General features: G+C 48.1%; 1 protein-coding gene across 3 annotated transcripts in view; it reads left to right on the top strand.

Moving 5' to 3' along the window:
* The window catches only part of ZFAT (zinc finger and AT-hook domain containing), a 150440-nt gene that overhangs the window by 91674 nt on the left and 36265 nt on the right, over positions 1–22501 (top strand). For all 3 annotated transcript variants that reach the window (XM_065895074.1, XM_065895071.1, XM_065895072.1), the window contains 2 exons: positions 12298–12436; positions 20417–20535. In XM_065895074.1, coding sequence (XP_065751146.1) covers positions 12298–12436; positions 20417–20535 — 258 coding nt within the window. The remainder of the gene's footprint in view (positions 1–12297; positions 12437–20416; positions 20536–22501) is intronic.

Here is a 22501-nt window from a genome sequence, read left to right as displayed (position 1 = left end):
TGGAGTGCTCCTCTCATTCACACGGACAGCATTGCTTTGAAAGCTTTGACACAAACCTCTTTAAGGGCTGAGCCCGAGGAATGTGAGTCCGTGGACGTCCACTTGCCCCCGGCCCTCCTTGGGATGCAGGTCCTTTCCTTTCTGGTGTGTGTCTCTTTGCTTCTGCCCCTGTGTCCCTTTTCTCCTTGTCGGTCCCCTGTGACTGTGCATCTTTTGGCTCTTTGTGTGCATGTCAGGTTGGGGCTTAGTTTACCCGTCCCCCCACTTGGTTCTACGTGTGCGTCGTTCACATCTACCTCTGAGCCCAGGCTAGAGGAGGAGGTGAGGGAGCCAGGATTCCAGACGCAGATGCTCTTTAGGAATTTCCCGTATCGGCATCACTGTATGTCTTATAATTTACAATCTCTGTCCTTTTTCCTATGAATATGCATGTTTTTCTTTTTGAGTGGCTCACTTCCCAGCCCAGAGGTACAGATCCAGTCTCTTGGCGGTTGACCTGGCCCAGTGTGTTTTTCTCTTGCTGCAGGGTGAGGGGTCTGCATGTGGCTCTGCTGAAAGGGCTCTCGGAGCAGCTGTGGGGATGCACTCGGTAAATCTGCGAAACATGTCAGTCTCCCAGCCCATGTCATCATCCAGAACATTCTCAAAGGGCCACTAGCTTTGCTGGATGACCCTGTGCGGGTAATGGGACTTGGCAGTTCACAGATCCAATGCGATGACATTTCTCTGGGTGGAAAAGAAGTTTCTCATGGGCGCCTTTACCACTGAGTAGGGAGATTTTGAAGCCAGCGGCCAATCAGTCGGGGTTTTTGTTTTGCATGGTTTGTTCTGCGAGTCTCTGGTACCCACTGCTCTCTGTTGGCTACAGTGGGCGACTCAGCAGAAGTGTAAGGCATGTGGCTCAGGGGGACATGGTCTACCTGGGGGATGGAGGATGGCATAAGGTGGGATTTTCCAGAGTGTGTTCCTTAGACCACTGGTTCTGTGGGATGTTACAGGCATTGTGTGGAGGGGCGCAGTGTGCGGTGATTTGCAAACTTACCTCACCACAGAACCCCTTCCTCCCTTTTCTTCCCCCCAGTGTTCCCTCCCAGCACTTAGGTTTCGTGAAACAACTTGGGAAGTGCTGGTTATCGGAGAATCAAAGAGTAGAAAAAAATAGCATATCGAACCCCACATCTGTCTGCCGTGCAGCGGCCTCTGATCACCCCCCGAGTTAGAGCCCACACCCTGCAGACCACAGGTGGCTGCCTAGCCCGCTGCGCACCACGCGTCCTCGCGTGGCCTCACCCCTGCCCTCCCCTCTTCTTGTTGCCCTTCTCCCAGAAAGCCACGCGAGTCTCCCTCCTCTTTCTGGTCTTGGTTCAAATGCTTTATTTTTTCCGCACTGTCTGAAGACGTCTGGCAGATTGTGTAGTTCCTTGTTTATGATGCTGGAATGTGCATCCTGTGGGAGCACTTGTAGCTTTTGTTCTAGTCTCAGCAGGGAGGCAACACTTAATAAACGCCTGTTGCGTGAACAAATGAGTAAATGAATAGATTCTATAGAACTTTAGTGACTTAGGCTGATCCTGGAAGTCATCTAGGTGGAGGTGGGCCTCTGGGCTCCTTGGAAGGCTTGTAGCCACAAGGGCACAGGGTTCAGCGGCTCTTCATCACTGGGCCCTACTTGCCCTTCACTCTGCTCTCAGTTCACTGTGTTGTCTTGCGCTCTTGGCACTTCGTCCCTTAGTAGGGAGGGGCGGGGAGGTTAAAGTGAGAAAAGGCACATGTAATCAGGCGTGGTCCCAAGGTCATGGGGTTCTGTAGATTCACCCAGTGCTGTTGACCTCCTGCTGGGAGTCGGGCACTGCATGGGGTGGATGCTCGGTGCAGTCCACCAGGAGCTGTTCTCTTAGCACAGAGCAGATTTAATATCTGGAAGCGCGTTGTTTTCTTATGTCAGGCATAGTGAGCCTCGCTTCATTATTGTGTTATGTTCGACATACATCTCAGAGGAGATTCCTGTCAAAGGGAATGTGGGTAATCTTCTTCTGGTGTGTTCCTTAAAAATCTGTGGAAATGTAGACATGACGGACTTCAGTATGGCAGTGCTGTTAACTGTCTAACCTGCAGTTTTAGAGGTAGTGGTGGGTAGCAGGCAACCCCGTGGGCTGTCCAGATGGGGGGCTGTGCAGAGCCAGGTCCCCAAGGGGGGAATAGGGAGACAAGGGGAAGAAAAGTGACTAGTTTGTGTACCAGAACTTTATGTGCTGGAAATACTACTATGAAAACAGTACTATCTTGTTGATCCTGTTAATTGGAAACACAAAGTCATTTGCAAAGCTGAAAATATACCATAATAGGGAGAACTGCAGAAATCATCTGTCTGATCCTTCCATGGGGGAGATTGTTGCTGAAGCGGGGCTTGTTGACGGGGGGCCTTGCAGTCAGTACACCAGCGGCCAAGGGGAGTGGCACGTGGGCTTTGGGGCCCAGACAGACTTTGGCTCACACCCAGCTTTCCCGGTGACTGTACGACCTTCAGCAAGCCGCTTACCCTCCCAGGGCCTCCGCATCCTCACCTGGGAAGTGGGAATTGAGGTTTCTTCCCAAGGTGGTCGTGAGGCCTGCGGTAGGGACTCAGGTTTCACGGTCATTGTCACCAGTGCGCTCTGGCTCCCCTCCTTGATCTGGCCTTCTTCCTGTGCTCCACATGTAAACATGGACATCCTCAAATCCCACATGCAAGTACGCAGGCCAGAAGGAATGCCCCTCCCCTCCCCTCCCCTTTCTCTCTTTCTTTCTTTCTTTTTCTTTTTAATAAGGCAGTTTGCCCTGAGTTTCTGTGTCTAAACCGTCAGCGATAATAATCTGATAGCGTCTCCATACAGGCTGCTCTATTTACGTTACCGCTACTCCTTGTGCTAAAATGAGGAAACGTGCCTGGAGTTGCACAGCTATGAAGCTCTAGATCCCCGCCTGAGCCCAGGTCTCTTTGCCCCCCCAAAACCCCTGCCACTCAAATTTGTGCGAAATATTCTGGACCACAGAGCTCTCCATGCCCAACGGTGGGGAAGCATCTGTTCTGATTGTTTCTTTCCAGAAATAAAATCCAGGTAGGACAGTTTAGAAGAAGCTGTCACACTTCATCCTGTCCTTTCCAGGCTCTGATGAGATGAAACTGCCTCGTAAGTCTCAGACATAACTGAATTAAGTCTCTGAGGGAGGGGAGCCCTGAATTAACAGTGCTCGAGATCCCTGGGTCCTGCCCTGCCCCCAGCCCAGCTGCACGCTTCTCAGGGTGATTTGGTGCTAGCTTGCATTTGAGGGAATTGATGGCCACCTCAGACATTTATGAAAAAAGATTCCATCTTCCTGTCGGGTTTTCTCAGCTGCAGAAGCACGGCTGTAAATCTTATCGGTGTTCTACAGCCCAGGCCTCAGGGAAGCGCTTGCATAATCCAGGACCGTCTTTCTCCACCGTGTAACTTGATTTAAGTTTGGTGATGCCAGTGTCATAGTTAATATTTCCTCCAGGCCTGTGACCAGGTCTCTCTTTAGAGAGACACCCGGACTGCAGTCTTCTTCTTGGACATTTTGGGTTATGAAGGGCGGATATGCTAGAACCCAGTTCTAGTATCAACGTGATTTTTGTCACACCGATGAACGAAAATAAGGGTAAAGATAGCTTTACATGTCAGGGTATAAGTGCCTTTGCTATTGTTGTTATTAACATTACTGATGGCTACCACTTATTGGGTGCTATGTCATTCAAGGCATTTGATCTAAGTTACCTGTAATCCTCAAAACCCTTGTGAGGAGAGGTTTTTTTTTTTGGTCACATATTTACCTATTTAATCAACCATTTCTTTTTTTTACTTCTCTTGTTGTGAAATAGAATGTACCTCCAGAATATTGCATATGCACGAGTGTGTGGTGTGATGAATGATTGTGACATGAACACTCATGTCCCACTGCCCAGAAGTGGACCACTGCCAGTCCTCAGAGCCCTTTCATGGGGTCTTCCTGAGCCCACCCCCTTCCTCTATCCAGAGGTGACCTTTATCCTGGCTTCGCTGAGAATTACTCTTTGGTTTCCTTTGTAGGTCTACCATCCATGTATACATCCCTACACAAACTAATTTAGCATTGCGTGTTTTTGAACTCTATTATCTGTGTATCTATATATGGGCATATATCTATATATATGGAACTTATTATATTCTTTTTTCTCAACTTGGCTTCGTTCCTGAGCGTTACGTTGGTGAGACTGCATGCCTCCATCCTTCATCCATCCTCTGTGGCATCGTACTCCCCAGTGGGACACAGCACATGTTGTGCAACCCTGTGGGAGTGTTCATGCACTCAGCTCATCCGTTCAGTCGTAGGTGGACAGTGGGGCTGTTTCTGTTGTGTTGCCGTTACGAGCTCTGCTGCCGTGCACTGTCTGTGTGCATGTCCTGGTGTGCTCGTCTATGAGATGCTCTGGGGTGAACACAGCTGCAGAGGACTTGCAGGCCGTGGGCACCTCTTCAGCTTTACGAGGCGATACCCAGCCATTTGCCACAGTGGTTGCACCAGGTTATACCAGCAGTAGAGGTGCATGGCCTGGAGCCTCTGTTGCTCCATGTCCCAGGGTGAATGTTCAGGGTGGCCAACCTGCTGGGCCTGCACTGGCCTCTCTGTGTGGCTTTATTTTCATTCTCACGGTGGTTAACGGAATTGAGCCCCTTTTCATATGTTTTTTGGCCATTTGTATTTATTTCTTGTTCCTTTTTAAAAAAATATTGTTCAAATATTTTCTCATTTTTTCTGTTGAGTGGTTTTGCTTTTTTATTTGTTTTCAGGAATTCTTTATATATCGGGGGTGTGGGTCATTTTTTTGGTTACATGTTGTGAATGCAGTCTCCCGTGCTGTGGCTTTTCTTTCCCCACACCCTATGTAACGTCTTTTAGGGTTGTTAAATTTAATGTCGTTTGAAGAAACGTCCTATCCAGAGTTTTAGTTTTAGTTGTTGTTGGGAGGCTTACAGGAGTCAGTAACAGAAAGAGGAAGGTGGTTTGTCCTTTCTCCTTTAGCCACATGGGTGTAGTAGGGAGCCCACCTGTGCGGGGCTGGCCTGGCTGCCGAGGGAGCACAGGTGAGCCTCGCTGGGACAGACTCTGCTCTCCGGGTGCTGTAGCCTGGCGCGGGTCGGGGAGGGGGTGCTGGGCCTCCAGGGAACAGTTACACTGCAGCGGGATTCATGCCGCCGGGTTTTCCTAGGTGCTGGGGGGCACGTGGGAAGGAAAAGTCACATCTTCCCAGGAGTTAGGGAAGGTTTCAGAGGCACAGGTGCAGGGAGTAGCCTGTGAGCTAAGACTTCTGCAGAATGAATGGTAGCTTGTCTGGTGAACGTTTCCAGACAAAGCACAGACGTGTTTAGTGACTTGGGGATAAAGGAAAAGTTGAACTCATCCAGTTGGGCTGAAATCTGTGAAGCACAGTAGTGTTGTTTCCCTCCAAAGCCAAGAGGCGCATTGCTTTAAGTGGGGGGAGGGTGGGCATATCCGCTGGAATAATCCGGTGATTCATGCTTTGGGGATCCAGGACTGGAGGCTTTGCTTCAAATGAATGGATCAGTGCTGAGTCTAACTGGACCAGCCTGCTCCTTCGGATGACGGACTGGTACCCCCTGTCATGACTTGTTTCGCTGAGACAGCCGCATCCCCTTCTTGTCTTGGCTCGTGCAGTATTAGAATCAATCGGTTCTTTCTCGAGGTTACTGAGAAAAAGAGAGATGGAGCCTGATGCAAGGAACTCAAGTAGAAGGGGGCGCCACGTCAGAGGGCAGGAATGAATGCCTCATACAGCAGTCTGGGGGCCCGCCGAGGGACAGGGGCAGCTCGCCTGGGCCCCAAAAGTTGTCCTGGAGGTTTTAGCCAGGTAGAGGAGGGCAGGTGGGGGTGTTGCTGAGAAAAAGGAGCAGCCTGACAGCGTGAGGAGAAGCAGAGGAGAGACATGGAGGAGCCCCTGGGCGGTACCTGGCCCGGAGCCTGGCTCACCTTGTGAGAGAGGCGTGGCAGGTGAGGCCATCTGGGGCTGTGTACACACGTCAACACCAAGGTCTCCCTCTGGTGCAGAGCTGCCACGTTCTAATAGCCTGGCTTCTACCAAGCAGCGTCTAAATTGTCTCGTACCAACCAGCCCACTTAATTTAGGTTGTAACGATTATATAATCTTTTCCAGCATTTTGGATCCAAATTCACCTGAATACCAGTTAGACTTGTGGTTTATCTCCTTCTTTATCTCTGTCTCTCCATTGACCGGGTTGTTAAACTAAGGCTACGGAATCATGACTCGTGGCCGTAAGTTTTACCCACAGGTCATCTGGAACCTTCTCCCTTGCCATTATGCTTCCCCATCCCCTTCAGAGAGCATCAGGCCCATCACAGAGGGAGAGGCTCACATTCTGGTCTCTGAGCCCGTGGATGTAGTTATAGGACCGTGATGCTGCATGTGGTTCCACACAGTGGCCCGCAGGGTCCTGCCAGGCGAGAGCCTTCCTGCTTGCTGTGGACGGAAGCCAGCAGGGCGCCCTCTCCTTCTACCAGAAGGCCATCCTGTGCTCTGTGATTGGTTACCGATGTCACGACCTTGGACATCACCTCCTCACCAGCTTCTCATCTGTTTTTTTTTTTTTTTTTTTTTTCTCTCATCTGTTTTAAACATTCCTCTGAGTCCGTCTCTTGACGCCCATGGGAGATTGCATTAGCCTGTCTCGTGTAGTTCGATGTCTTCTCATCAGGTTTGTCAGAGCCCGATTTCACAGGTGAGATAGGACTTCCTGTCCTCTGCTGTTTTCTTTCTTTCTGTCTGAAGAACCAGAACAGCAAATCCTCAAATTGGGACAAAGTGTATTTTACTTGCTTTCTTGACGTAAGTCTGAGAACTTAGAGTTCCAGCCTCCACAAGTTCAATTGTACTTTTTCTTTCAACTCAAATGGTTGGTTGTCAGTGTACGTTTTGAGGAGGATCCTTTGATGCGCCTTTTGAAAAAGGCATATCGTTTGCATTGTTGAAATGTCACTGACACCTGACCTCAAATCCAGCTTCTGCCCCTGCCTTCTCCCCGTGACATGGCCTTTGTTCTTAGCATGTTCCTGAAACCAGCTCTTTTCAGTCAGGCCACAAGCCCACCTCCCCGATGGCCAGTCCCAGTGGTCACTTGTTAGGCCTTATTGGATTTCTTAGTGCACTTGACTCTGTCACCCCCTCTCTCCATGAAGGACATTCGTCTCCAGACACCCCTGATTCTTCTGCCTGCTGCCGTTCTTTCTTGTCCTTCCTCACGAGCTCCTCTCTTGCTGTTCCTGTGTTCCCGGGTGCTGTTCTAAGGCCACTTGTCTTATCACTTTACACACTCACTGACAATGGGTGTGTTCTGTCCTAGGGCACTTTCTGGTTGCCCATGCTGAGATCTGTACCTCTAGCCCAGAACTGTCCTCTGAGCTTTAGACTCCGAACACCTTATATCTTCAGATGCTTTCTGGACCTGCCCTCCTGGATGTCCAGGACTCTGCGTCCTCCCTCTTTCTCTCCGTATCTGTAGAACTTCCTCCACGGCTGCGTGGATACCTTCCTCCTGTGTCATCCATGCTGGAAACTTGGGAGTCATCCTGAGGCTTTCTGTCTCTGTCTTCTCACCCTGCATCTCCATCTTCAGGTCGGCTGATCTTTCCTCCTCCATCTCTCTTAAACTCCCTCTTCCTTTCCCATTTTTTTGGTTCCACTCTCTCATTTTAGGCCTCTAGATTCTTGTCTACACCCCTGTAGCAACTGGACAGTTGATTCCCTGCCTTCGGTCTTGTTCCTTTCAAATCCACCCTCTGTTAATTTCCAGAGTGAACACTGTGAAGTTGGCATGTCACCCCCTGCTCGATACCCACTGGAAACCCCATCTCCTAAAAACCTCATTTCCTGATTCAGCGCACGTCCCACTGTGACCTGGCTGTGTCTGCCCTCTTCTTGGCTTCCACCCATCCCTGCCTCGTCCCTGCCCCCCAGGAACGGCCAGCATTCCTCCCAGCTCACCGTGGCGGTCCTCATGTGTAGAAGAAGTTGATGGTGAGATGTGGGCTGCCTTATGTCTAGAAAATCCAAGCAAACCAAACCATGCCCCTCCCAGGGAAGATAGATGTTCAGGAAATGACAAACGGGGAGTCACATCATCTCTTCATTGCTGGCTGGTCTTGGGCCGCAAATCCAGTGCAGACCAAGTGGTCAGGCTGGGAGACTGTGAAACTTTGGGCAAATTCCTTAACCCTTTTACATGTCAGTTTCTTATATGTAAAATGGAGATAACGATTGTACCTACCACATGCGGAGGTTGTGAGATTTCCAGGAACTAGTCCATGCCGAACTTAGAACTCTCTGGCATATGATAGCTATCAGTGAAGGTGAGCTAAAATAGTTATTACGTTAGGTCACATTACTTAACAAATCTAGCGCAACACTGCATTGTAGGCATGACAGCGGGTTTCTGCCTTGTTTTCGATCCACTTTCTTTTTGGATGTTTTGTCTCACATGCACTACAGGACTATAGCCTGCATATATTTTCCTCATAACTCTTGGCTGGATTCTGGCCTGAGAGCTCTCGATAAATAACTTCGCTTTGAGATGTAGCATCCTATGCTATCTGCAAATAGTTAGACTTAGGAAACAAGTTTTGTGATCTAGTTTGCCTAGATGACATTTAATCTTTGCAGCTGATATGTTAAGTCCCCACACTCTTGCGTATTCAGGGGATCACGAATCTCTCTCATTCGTTTACTATGTCCCCAGGGTGAGAGAACAATGTCTGACTCATAGCAGGAGGTCAGTAAATACATGCTCCATAAGCGAAATCCCAAGATGTGCACTGTTAATAATGCAGTCAGACACAATGCCTGGCACTGGGTGGGTGCAGGGGCGTCATCCACGCTTTTCTTTGCCTATGTCTCCTGCGCCACAGCGGCGGCCGCAGCAGAACTCGCTGCTGGAACGTGGCAACGCCCCACAAGTTCAAACTTGTTCGGCGTGAAAGGCCCAGATGCGGTTCAGCTGTGCCATTTAAAGAGAGGGGGTCCTAAGAGGAAGCTAGGTGGCGATTGATTTCGTGTGGAAGGTGATGGCGGCTTCAAGCGAGTAGAAGAGAACGGGAAGGTTTATCCTCCTAAACCCCTGGAGCCATTCAGCAGTGCAAGGGGCCAGGGGTCTGACCTCCCTGCCTCTAACAAAGGCTGAGATCACAGACTGTCAGAGGCTGCAGGAGGCTGTTTTGTCACGGAGGGAGGCTGGGTCAATGTCAGTCTTTGAAAGTGTCCCTTTTAACTTTAAGAATTGAAGATTTTCATAGAAATCAGTAGGTCAGAAACTGATTTCTCATTTGGGCTCACCTCTATATTTTTTGGCCTGTCTGCTGACGTTTTGGCCATTCTTCTTTTCATTAGCAGTTCTACCAAGGAGCAGGCATGGGGCATTAAAGGAGTCGAAACTCTCATGAGGCAGTTTATCTGCTTTGCTAGAAGAAGAATGGAATTGGCTCTCAAGCCTGAAGTTAGGTTTGTAGGACCATTTCTCATTTTAATTGCCTCTTCCTGCCTCCGTGCTCACTGACTACCCAGCACCGGCAGGGGAGCGTTTTTGGTGGTTCTTTTTGATTTCTATGCAAATGCTAATATTTGCAAAATAATTTCATAGAACTTGCTTTTATGGAGCTGAAAGCACTTAAGAAGGTTTTAGCTTTTATTTTAACTTTGCAGATAATCATATATTGGCATTTTAGGTCTCTTATTCTCTGCTCAGTAGACAGGTGAGAAGCCTGGCTCATTTTTGCCTTTGCTCTGGGTCCTTTTGTTTAATAAGCCCTCATAGGCCAAACCGCGGGTTTCTTCTCCATGAAGGACGGAAAGTGGCACGTGCAGTGTAGCACAAAGCATCCGGTGACCACGGTGTGGCCTTGACGGAGGGTGGGGTCCCTGGGGAAGGGTTCGGAGCAGGTTGGCTCACCAGAGAACACCCCCCCTCCCCCGCCCCCCACCCCCCGAGTCTTGCTGTCTGAGAACTGCTCTCCTGGGAGTCACAGCATTTCCCTTACAGGCCAGGTCAGCACTTTCTCTGTGCTGGAGTGATAGATGAGAGGGGCGAGGGGAGGGCTCTGGACACGTGTCTGAGGAAGCCTGGGCAGACTCGGTAGTTGGTTGGGTGGTAAGAGAGAAGGAGAAGTCTAGGGTGACGACCAGGATTCTGTCTTTGCATGAATAGCTGATTCTGCAGAAAGATCGTAAGTCTGAAATTGTGTGTGTTTATTTTGAGGTGCTTCCAGAGCATCCCTGTAGAGATACCTGGAAGACAGTTTAAAATTCCTATCTGTGGTTTGGGAGCCATCACAACTGGATATATATGGATATATCAGCATGTAAAAGCGACCATTGGGACCACAGTGGAAGAACAAAACAGACCCCAGGGCAGAACCTTGGAGAAAGTCAGCATTTCACCTCAGGTCTGGGAAGCAGATCTAGTAAAATAACCCGAGAAAGTTCAGAGTGAGAAAGAGAACCTGGTGATACAGTGCTGTCACCACGTAATGCGTCACGGTGGGAGGTGGCAGCCAATGGAAGGAGGTGGGGAAGGAGGGGGGCGAGGTCTGCAGAGGGAGCCCGGGCTGTACCCACAGGAGCGGTTTGCCTGGGAGATCTGGGGGGCCTGAGATAGGAAGGGGATGGTATGGAGGCGGCAGGCAGGACTGCGCTTCGAGAGCGCGGGGTGGGAGGTGGCCTGCAGGCAGGGAGTAGAGCGATTTAAACAGGGCCCAGGTAGATGGCTTTTCTTGTCGTTTTCCTCCCTTCCTCCATCTCTTTCTTTCTCTCAATGGGGAGACTTCAGCACATCTGTAGGCTTGAAGAACCATGGAAAGAGGGGCTGATTGGAGTGTCAAAGAGAGGACTTTTCCCGTAGTCGGTGCATCCCGCTTCCGAGATGCACGGTTCTGCTTTAGCTCTTCCAGGTGGCAGTGGAGGAATATTGATGACTTGGACAGTTGAGAAGGCGAGGTGGGTTTGAGGTCTCACCAGACACAGTCGTGCATCAGCTCCCACAGACATAGTAAGGGTCGTGTAAAATTGCTAAAACCGTAAATGTAAAATTGTGAAAACAGTAGATGCTTTCTGTGGCACCTTAGATACCAGTTTATGTTGGATCATTTAACTCTCACGGCAGCCTTACCAGGTAGTGGTATCATCCCCTTTGAATTGATAAGAGGCTCAAAGCTTAGAGGAGTTTCACTACTTGTCTGAAGTTCCACGGCCAGGCCGTGCTGGGGGTCGTTGAACGTGCCGCGTCTGAGTCCCCTGCTGTCCTGTGGGCCGCTCTGTGCTCTTCCGTTCCCGCTGGGCCAGGAAGCTGCTTGTGTCACCAGACAGGCCCTGAATGTAAAACTGGGATTTCCATAGCCCTGTGCTGTATAGCTGTGTAGCACATGGCTCACAGGGACACTTGATTTTGTCCTGACCAGGAGTACAGGACTGGGAAGGACAAGGATCCGGTTGTCCATCCATCGCCTGGCCAGTGGATGGGTCTCAGTGGGCCTCCCAATAGACCTGAGCAGGCGCCTCTTCCCCTCACCACTCTCTGCATCCCCCGAAGCAGTTGCAAGTTGGCAGAGGAGACTGCACGAACGACCTGTTGGTGCCCTGATCCTAAAAGAGCCTTGTCTTGCCCGGGGTGGGGGGGGGGGGTGTTGGAAACAGATTTTATCAGGCAGATTTCCCTAAGGGGGGACAGTGATGTATATACGTGGTGCTTGCAGGTACATGCTGTGGAGGAGTCCATTTAGTTAAAGAAGCAGGTGCATCAGGGAAGTAATGGTAAGGGGAGATGCTTGAATGGCATTCACTTTAAAAAAAAAAAAGAAAAGAAAAGTGATAGATTCCTGGGTTGCTTTTTGTTATTTTCTTCTTAAACAAGAACTATAAATCTGGGGTGGACAGCAAAGAAAAGAAATCAGAGCAGCCTCATTTAGCAGAGATCCCTCTTACCCTGGGGACCCCTGCCAGGTGACTTGGACGGTCCCTGCAGAGGCAGGACTCAGCCGCCCCAGGTTGGCGTCTTTTCCTGGAGCATTTCCCAGCAGGCGGCTTGCCCCTCCCAGGCCTTCCAGGAAGCGGATGCTCCCAGGTGGGAGAGTCGTGGAGGAGGACTGCAGGGGTGGGTTGGGGGGTTGGGGGGGGTGGGGGAGCTGAAGCTCGATCGCACAGGGCTGGCCTGGCCCTAACCCTCCTCCTTGTCGCTGCAGCCTTTCCGCTGCGCCCATTGCCACTACTCATGCAACATCTCGGGCTCCCTGAAGCGGCACTACAACAGGAAACACCCCAACGAGGAGTACACCAACGTGGGCACCGGGGAGCTGGCGGCCGACGCGCTCATCCAGCAAGGTAGGCGAGCGGGCCGCTCCTGTCCTGCCCGGCCGAGCCCCACGGGGCGGCGCTGCGAGCTCCTGCAGCGCCGCCCCGATCCCTGAACGGTCCTCAGCGTAACTGCTGTCCTCCGCCTCCTCCTTGCTGTTTATATCATGTTACTTATGCCAGGATTGGATTACAGCGACCTTAATGGAACTCTTAAATGGACAAAGCGATAATTAACCCACAGATTTTACCACCCTTCCCATAATGTTCATTTGTCAGTACGGTCGTCCCTCAGCATCTGCGGGGGATCAGCTCCGGGACCCTCACGGATACCGCAGTCCGTGGATGTGCGATCCCTTGTGTGAAATGGCAGAGAACAGTCAGCATTTGTATCTGCAGCCCCACGTTGGATGCGGAACCCGGGGGATTCGAAGGGCTGACTGTATTGCCTTCTGCCCTTGGTCCATGCACACATTTCGCACAGATGGAAGTTCGTGGTTTACTTAACAATGATTAACATGCACATTTTGTTTCCCTTTGGTGCACTGTCTTCCTACTTTAACCTCTGAGGGCTTTTCGCGATACCGCATCAAGTATTATTTAACTATGCTCCTGTTGTTATAGGGTTTCCAGATTTTTCTTTTATTGCAGTTGTAAATAATGCTGTACTGATCGCATTTATAGGTGGGATTCTTTAGATTATCCAAAGATGTTTATTGAGTGCTCAGATTACTTATGCATCTTGAAAAGGAAAAACTATTTAGAACATTTAAACTAAAGAGAATGGATGAAAGCCTCTAATATCATTGAAAAGTTTGGCGGGGTTTTGCTTCTTTTTTTAATAAATAATCGCATTCCCACTTGAGAGGGTTTAGCTCACTTGCTGTTGCCACACAGAGAAATGCTGTTGTATTTATATCTGCGCTTCGGTAATTCAGCTGAAAAATGATTGCAGCGTGCCATGCGTCAGTTGCTACTCTTTCCTGAATCCTGTGACTCTTCGAAGCTGAAGACCATTTTAGAAACCTGCCCCCGTAAACAGAGCTGCGGGATTGTAAACTCGGCTGCAGCCGGGGCCGCTCCTAGTTTTCCGATGCAGCGTGAAGCTCCACTTGCTGTAATCGCCATGAAAGGCGTCTTAATGTAAAACAAATGAATTGACAGTATCCTTCAGCACTTTCGGTGACAGGGCTGATGTACAGAAATGGATGAGCGGCAGAAAAAACTCGGGATAATTTTAAGCCATCCATCTGGGGTAACGGGACCGTGGGCCTGGCATTGGCTTGAATGGCAGTTTCACGGAGCTGGAGGGCAGGAAGGTGCGGTGCCATTTGGGCAAGTCACCCTCCTCTCTACCTGAGGCCCTGCACCTCAGGTGGAGTTCACAGCAGCCATCCCTTGTGATCGCGGGGAGAGTGAAACGAGAGCACTTGAGTGTCTGGCACTCAATACATTTTCATTCTTTTGTTTTTATGTTTTGTTTTGTTTTTCTGAAAATATGCCAGTCCTTCTAGAGCTGGTGCATCATTTTTTTTTTTTTTGATACGCGGACCTCTCACTGTTGTGGCCTCTCCCGTTGCGGAGCACAGTCTCCGGACGCGCAGGCTCTGCGGCCATGGCTTACGGGCCCAGCCGCTCCGCAGCACGTGGGATCTTCCCGGACCGGGGCACGAACCCGTGTCCCCTGCATCGGCAGGCGGACCCTCAACCACTGCACCACCAGGGGAAGCCCTGGTGCATCATTTTTGATGACTCCCCTGTCTAGGAATCACAGAGGAGAGGATAGATCGCCTTAGAGTCACAGTAAATAATTGGAGTAGTGGGCTAGCGATTCGTTTTAGCATCCTTCACACTCTTGGGTTGGATTGGCAGGAAATAGACGTTTACTGTGGCAGTTGGGACAGGTGTGGGGATCTGACTGATGACACTGTCATAGCTCCGTGCTTCCAAACTTTCATCATTGCCTTGCAGAAAATGTGCTGAGGTCAAGTTGCTTCATGCCCTAAGTTTTCACTTAACTTTCCAAGACTCTCTATAATCAATTGGCATTCCCTGACAGGGTCTGGGTTTTATTTCTGATCTTTGCAGGGCTATTTCTGGCCTGTGTGTGTGTGTGTGTGTGTGTGTGTGTGTGTTTATTTATTTTTCCTATGCCCCCCCTTTAAGAGACATATTGTGGAAGGAAACAACTAAATGTCTCTTGGCTCGTAGGAGACATTGTGCCATTGTGTGTTGGCGGGAAAACTGTCTCTGAAAGCAGCGAGCCGGTTGACTGTGACTGCAGCTCAGGGATCTCAAGAGCACACCGCTCTCGCTGCGGACAGTGAAGGAGACAGGCAGGAAGTGGAGCTGGATAAAATGACTGTCTTTGGAAATGATGAGGTGTTTGGTACCACTGGAAGTTTTCATTTCCTTTTGATTAATTCCATGTAATTCTCCCTATCCCCACTTGGTTTTATTTTCATCTTCACATCACTCCTCAAAAGATATCTTTGTGGGACTTTATAATTTCTTGTTTTGAGATAGAGGAATATGTGTTAAAATGATGATGTAATAAAAAACCCACAAATAAAATGCAGTTTTATCAAAACGATGCTAGTCTCCTGAAACCAATGCAGGGACTCCTTGTCCATCAGCTGTGTTTAAACGGTGTCGCACTGTGACACAGGCAGAGCCATCAATTGCTGGGAAAGAGTCTCCTACCCCCAGGCTCAGGGGTTTGGGGAGGGTGTCGGTGCACAGCACTGCAGGAGAGGCAGGAAGAAGGCCGAATAGGCTGAGGTTTCTGCTCCGTGTAGGTTTCTGATGGAAGGCACATGGTGTTTTCCACAGAGTTTGGGTCATTTTCAGCGAGCTCTGGAATGGGGGCTGCTAGGGCATCTACTCGTGTTCTGTGAGTGTTTACCAGCTGGCTCTCCCGGGGCAGGGAGAAGGGAACCTGATTCATAGCATTTGCCAATTTCTGTGCTGTGCATATTTCCGCCAGGGCCAATTTTAAGCTTCCAGCGTGAGGTCGCTGAGCTGGGAAGAGATGGTTCCAGTGGCCCCAGCACACCTCTGGTCCTGGGGGCACAGGTGCCGCTTCCAGCCGCATGCCAGCTGGGCCCCATCAGGAGGCAGCAGTTCCCTCGGGCGCCAGTGCTTTTTGGCAGTTAGACTTGTACTCAATGCTACTTAAGTGTTTTATTCCCTGCTTATGTTTTATGTACTTCTCATATTTTGAAAGCAGATCAGACAATCTCTTGTTTATTCTTCTCAGCCCATCACTTGTTCATTAATATGGATTTGAGGTGTTTTTCCACAAAATACGCATTTTTCACATTGTATCGCTTCAGTGGGTCTGCCCCCTTTCCTCCTTTTAAAATGCCCCTGATGAAGCTAGCTCAGGAGCTGGTTCACTAAATCACAGGTTGTGAAAGGCATCCGATGCTTTGATGCTAAGTGTCACAAACTCTCAGCTCATTCCTGGAGCTCACGGTGGGCTAACGATGGGGCTTAGCGGGCTGGTCCTTTTCCGGTGACCTCAAGGCCCTCCTTCAAGTCGCCCCAGGCAGTTGGCACGAGCGGAGGGTTAGGAGCACAGACCCTGGAGGCGGGTCTGTGATCACTCTGGCCCCTGGACCAGTTACTTACCTCCTCGGAGCATCAGGTTGCAAAGACGAGATCTTATTCTTGATTCCAGACCACGCCTGACATGTAACAAGTACCTGATAAATGGTTCACATTCCCTATCGTGTTTATTCCCAAAGTCCTTCTTCATGGTGCATCTTGAGCCCCTCATGTGTCCCACACTGCGCAAGGCACTGGGCTGTGGTAGCGTTTTTGCCCTTCCTGCCTGGGTTGGAGCCAAAGGCTGGGCAGCGTCTCCGTGTTCTTATCCTCTAACAGAAAGTACACGTTCCTTTAAACAGGCCCCATGCTGCTCATGGGAGGAAAATCACCTGCTTCTCCTGGGTGGTGTGCCTTAACTCAGGCTCCCTGTTTTAGGGGATCATTGAGGAGGGGTAGGTAATTAAGATAAGAAAAGATGTGAGGAAGCGGACCAGGAGAAGGCTTAGTTTTGTCACATCTGCTAAGAGCTTTGCGTTATTTTGAACAATTGTATTAGAAAAGTGTAAATACGTGTACCATCCGTACCTTAGATGTACATTCACACCAGATTCAGGGAGAACGGTATAGAAGAAAATCCAGAAACTATCAGTTAACCCAAAGTCCTTTGACTTTTGGACATTTTTATTTTAAAATTGTTTTTATTAGGGCCTAGATCCCATACATTATTGGCAGGTGCTTCCAGTGCTGTGATGCTACACCGTGTTGTTGGTTGTTATTTTATATGTTATCTTCTCTCTCACGAAGCCCTGTGGGGTTGCCGTCATCATTTCCATTTTAAAATGAGGAGGCGTAGGGAGGGAAAAGGACCGGCCCCGGCCACAAAGTGAGCCGGTGGTCAAGCCAGACCGGGGTCCTGATTCAGAGTCTGGCTTTCACCACGGGTGTGCTGGATCTCACATGCCAAGATTTTGAGGAGTGTGTGAGGGGACCAGGAGGGATGGGGGAGACGTTGCTTAAGCTCCGTTTACCAGTTCCTCACTGGGGTTTGGAACGTCAGCCTGGCTTATAGTCAAATGCGCTTGGTTTTTCCTCTGCAGTATTTCCCAAGTCCGATTTCGTATTTCACTTGTTAATAAAATGAAATTACTCTGTATCCACTTTCCTTTGATAATTAAGCTGCTTTTGGTCCAGTTACCCTTGAGTGCCTGTATTAGTTTCTTATTGCTGCTGTAATAAATGACCACAAACTTGGCGGTAGTTTAAAGCAACACGGATTTATGATCTTACCATTCTGAAGGTCAGGAGTCCAAGATGGGTCTCACAGGCTGAAGTCAAGTTTGCTAACAAGTCTGTATTCCTTCTGGAGTCTCTAGGGGAGGATCTGTTTTCTTGCCTTTTCCAGCTTCTAGACACTGCCCACATTCCTTGGCTCGTGCCCCGTCCTCCAAAGCCAGCAGTCTTTCTCGGGTTACGTCACTGGGATCTGCTCTCCTACTCCCCTCTTAGAAGGACCCTTGTGATTACATTAGGCCCATCCAGAGAGTCCAGAATAATTCCCCATCTCAAGATCCTTACGTGAATCCTGCCTTTGAGATCTCTTTTGCCATGGGAGGTCGCACAGTCACATGTTCCAGGGATTAGGATGTGAATATCTTTGGGGGGCCCATTGTTCTGCTGACCTCGCTGCCTTTTATAAGGATACAGGCGTTAGCATTTTTACGTTGGTAGTAGAGAAAACCAAGACCCAGAGAATTTAAGGAAGTGGTTCTGAGTCACGTGAGCAAGTACCAAATTCAGGTCTTCTGACCGTCCAGCCCAGTGTCCCATGCCATTCTGGGAGTTATATTACTGAAAACGAAATGGAATTTTCCATAATGTCAGCCACTGCAAAGGAGTGCAAGTAGTTTAATGTTCAAAATTCCTCCAGAGTATACTGCATCCCCAAAAGAACAAAGGGTTCCACGATGGAATTTTAAAATTGCTCCTGAAATTCTATCCTTTGGCCTGGTTTGTCTTTGCTCAGGAGGAATTTGCGACGTGGGCGGTGGGGGGATGTTTAGGGTCTTATGGTGCACACTTAATATCAGTGCTGCAAGCAAATTCACCAGGCCTGCCCGTGACCTTTACTGAGTGTGGCCCTAAGCATCTAATGAATTGAAATGGAAATTAATATTTCTCAGCTTTAATGTCAATTAACTGGCATAGTTACACCTTCGGTCTAGATTACATATTTCCGTTCGTTGTTCTTTAATTAAAGCCACCATGGCAAAGGTGGACGTTTTAATTAATGTGGAGGCATTCTCATATTAATTTTCATTGAAACATAATATAAGGATGTTTTCCTCCCTAAATTAGTTTCTGTTAAAGAATAGCCCAGAAGGAACCTTCAATTTCGTTTTAAAGCCTAAATTTTACCTTAGGTAGTTTGCTTGTGTTCATTGCCTCGTATTAAGTCTTTATAGAAGCAATGTCAGCTTAACCAAAAGAAAAGGTAGTGGTTCTCATACCTTGGAGGGTTTTAAAAGATGATTGTAGGAAAAGATTTCATTTTAGATGATTAATAAGCAGTAACAAAGAAGGTTAAAAAGTAAGTTTAATTATCCTCTGGGCAAGAAAGAGCAAGCCCACTTGATTTTGCCTAAAAAAAGAGTGCAGTGTGTTTGAGTTTCAGAAAGCAAGCATCTGTTTGAGCTGCCTCTTCTGTAGAGTGTTCTGGTAGTTCAGAATTGGTGTCTGTTGCTGGCCTTTGCGCTGACTCTGGTCCCTGTCTCTGTTGGACCTGCTGTGCTCTCCTGTGCCCTCCCGGCATGGGAGGCCGAAAGTTGAAGGGGCTGTGCTGTCGGCCACCTGGGTTGGCTTCCGTTCCTTCTCATGACTTTCTGGGGAATTGCCCACCACCTCAGGTGATAGACAGGAAACCCCGGTTACAGAACGGTGCTCTCTGAGAGTCACTGACATGGAATTGATTCAGGAGAGCTAGCACATCCCAGCTACATCTAGGAGATGCTTAAATTAGGTGATGTGTACCATGAGATGTGTCTAGTTCTTATATAATTTGTTGACACCTTGTCACGAGGACAGAATTCCTCTCCCTCCCTCCTTAGTGCCCCAGTGAGCAAGAAATAAATACTGACGCTGGGAGGGCACAGGGAAGCACAGCAGGTCCAGCAGAGACAGGGGACCGGGTCAGCAGACAGACTGACAACAACAGCAGGTGTCCTGAGAAGAGAAGGAGCTTGGGGAATGCAAAAGACAGAGAAAGGCGAGGATGGGGGTGAAGGGGAGGGGACAAGCCTGGAGAGGGAGGCAGGGACCAGGCTACTGGGGCCACAGGCCACAGCAAGGAGCTGGGGTTTTATTCTGGGTGTGATGGGAAGGCAGTAGAGGGTCTTACACCTATGTGAGATGTAATTTTGTTCGAGTTTTTATTTGTGTGCTGGGTGTAGAGCAGACAAAACAGTGGCTGCGGGGAGACCAGTAGGTGCCTGGTGGTCCCATCTCACTGCCCCGGCCAGCTGAGGGTGCACACCTGAGGGTGCCAGCACTTAGCCTGACTCTGGCCTGCTAAATGTCTGGTAGATTTGGAGGCCTGATGCCGGGACTACAGTTAGCCTCCTGAGGGGCTAGAGTTTGCTTCTGGAAGCACAGCCTGTTAAATCACTTTGCTGTACGCCTGAAACTGACACAACATTGTAAATCAACTCTACTTCATATAAACAGACAAATAAATAAGTGATTTTTGTCCAGCTCCTAATTTAGTTGCTGCTTCTGATATAATTTTAGAAAGATAGTCTGTGTGTGAGTTTGTGTGTCGGTTTTTTTGGTTTTTCTTTTTTTATCCTACAGTTTTATATTGTCTTAACGAAAGCATCCAGATACTTCCTGGAACATGTGTAAGATTTAATCAATTAAATAAATAGTGACATTTCAGGATGTGACCAGCTTTTTCATGTGTCCTTTAGCGGGATATTCACATGGGAATTTATATCACTGTCTCCCCTTCTGATGTGAAGGAGACTGAGAATCTGGCCCTTGGTCTTAGTGTTTTAGGATGAAGGAGATTGAGAAAAGCACCCATTGTCCTTCAGTTATTTTTTGCTTTCCAAATGATTTGTTATTTTCGAATAAAAACATGGAAAAATCATTTAAGCTGTTCAGCCACTTGGCCAGGGGAATTATGTTACTCATCTTAATTCTCTCTGGCACCTAAAATATTACGTGTGTATTAGGCTCACTGCAAATTCTCATTTAATAAGCGAAAAGAAATGCATTAAGTTTTAAACCTTTGCCCTGAAAAACACATATACTGTTTGCTATTCTGTTTAATATTAAGGTAAGCTTGGATTGAAAGTGAGTACTGGAGACAAAAAAATACATCCCTTAGATTTGAAGCATTTGAATGCAAGGCAGAATTCATGTGTTGTGAATGCATCTTTTTACCTGTGTCTGTGCTTTCAGGTTGTTTGAAGTGTCCTGTGTGCAGCTTCGTTTATGGCACCAAATGGGAGTTCAACAGGCACTTGAAGAACAAGCATGGCCTGAAGTTGGTGGAGAACGAAGGAGATCCCAAGTGGGAGGTACTTTTTAAAGCATGGTATCGATTGTGACTTTCCTAAACGCGGATGACAAACCAGGCAAGCCCAGTGCAGTTCCTCAGAGCAGTGGGTTTTCTGGTTGGGAAACTTGGAAATCTTTTCAAACCCTGTCTCATATCTGAGGGGTACCACTGGGTGAGAGCCAGGCCACGCATGTGACTTCTTACTCTGCGTTGCGTTTAGGCTGGTTTGTGAACGTCTGTGTTGGACTCGTGGATATTTTCACTTCTGTTATCACGAATTCAGAGTTTCAGAAGTTGCATCTGAAAGCAGAATGCACACAGGGCATATATTGGCAGTCCTCACCCAGAGGGCAGGGCAGGGCCCATTTGCTGCTTCTAGGCCCTCCTCTCCTTCCACCTACCCGTCACCTTTGTTTTCCCCTCAGGTGTTGGAACCAGTTTCCTGACTGAATTATATAAAAGCCAGTAGCTGTATTTTAAAAGCCAATAGTTGTTTCTCTTTTCAGGTACCAGGGGTCACACCAGATTGCAGTTTACCTTAGGCAGAGTTTCTCAAACTGAGTCCTGCTAAAGTTATGACCCGGATAATTCTTCGTGGTAGAGGGCTGTGCTATGCATTTTAGAATGTTTCGTAGTATCACTGACCTCTGCCCTCTAGGATCCATTCACATACCCGGCTGTGAAAACCAGACTATCACAGACATTGCCAGTGTGCCCCAGGAGTCAAAATCACCCCCAATTGAGAACCACTTCCTGAGAACTTTCTAGGGCATTAGAGTATCCAGTGGGCTTACTCCAGTTAAGAATAAGGGCTTTGAAACAAATCCAACACCCCATGAAAAACAATAATACATCATGACAATGTGAGGAGTATTCCAGAATTCAGGGGAAGGGTTGTCCAGTAGGAGGGAATGTGTTAATGTGTCCATGTAGCCCGTCATAATGAGAGGACTAGGGAGAAAAGTGAAATGATCATCTTCATAGATGCAGAAAAGGCATCTATGAAAATTTGACAAAATTCAGCATCCATTGATTAAAAACAGTCAATAAAGTAGAATTTGATGAATACATCTTTAAGATGAAAAGCAAAATGTATGTGTTTCAGCCCAAAAGCTGGCATCCTAGACCAGGGGGTTTCTTGCTAGAGTTGGGAACAGGATGAGGGTGCCCCAGGGGCTCTGGTTTTTAGCATCACGTGGGAGGCCTCAGCTGGTGTGCTGGACAAAGGCAGAGTAAATAGAGACATAAGAATCGGAAGAGAAGAAATAAAGTATCTCTGTAGACACAGGATTATGTTTTTGAAAGTCTGAAAGAATAAGTGAAAATCTACCACACACAATAAGCAGCAGATTAAAACATTAAAAATATACAATAGTCAATGAGTTATCTATAGAGAGAGCCTAGAGCAAAGGAACAGAGATTAAAAAAAGAGATATTTTACAGATACGAGAAGAAAACATAAGTGAATTCATTTATAAACTGGGAGTGTGGAGAACTTTCCTAACTGTAACTCAAAATCCAGATTCAGTTAGGGAAAAGACTGAAAAAAAATTGACCGCGTACAAAAATTTTAAAACTACTATGTAAAAGAACTGAAGAAGTAGAGGGGCAAATGCCAAAAAAATATTTTCAGTCATATCATAGAAAAAAGGGTGAATATCTTTACATTATAAAAGGCTTCTAGAAATACTGATGAAAAAGATTGACAGCCCAATGGGCGAAAGATAAGAAAGGTTCATAGAAAAAGAAATGCAAATGACCTTGAATATCTGAAAGCACGATCAACCTGCCACATAATAAATGTAAGTAAAACTTGACAGAGATAGAATTTCTTACCTAGTAGACTGGCAAGAATCCAAAAGTTTTGACAGCATCTCTGCTGGAGAGGCTGAAGGGAAATATGCACTCTCATGCATTGCTGGTGGGAATGCAAAACGATGTGACCTTTATGAAGGGGAATTTAGCAATATCTCTAAAATTACATA

The sequence above is a fragment of the Phocoena phocoena genome, chromosome 17, assembly GCF_963924675.1.
Source record: "Phocoena phocoena chromosome 17, mPhoPho1.1, whole genome shotgun sequence".
NCBI classification, from domain to species: Eukaryota; Metazoa; Chordata; class Mammalia; order Artiodactyla; family Phocoenidae; genus Phocoena; species Phocoena phocoena.
The sequence above is the reverse complement of the archived record's forward strand: the minus strand, read 5'-3'. Positions and strand labels throughout refer to the sequence as shown.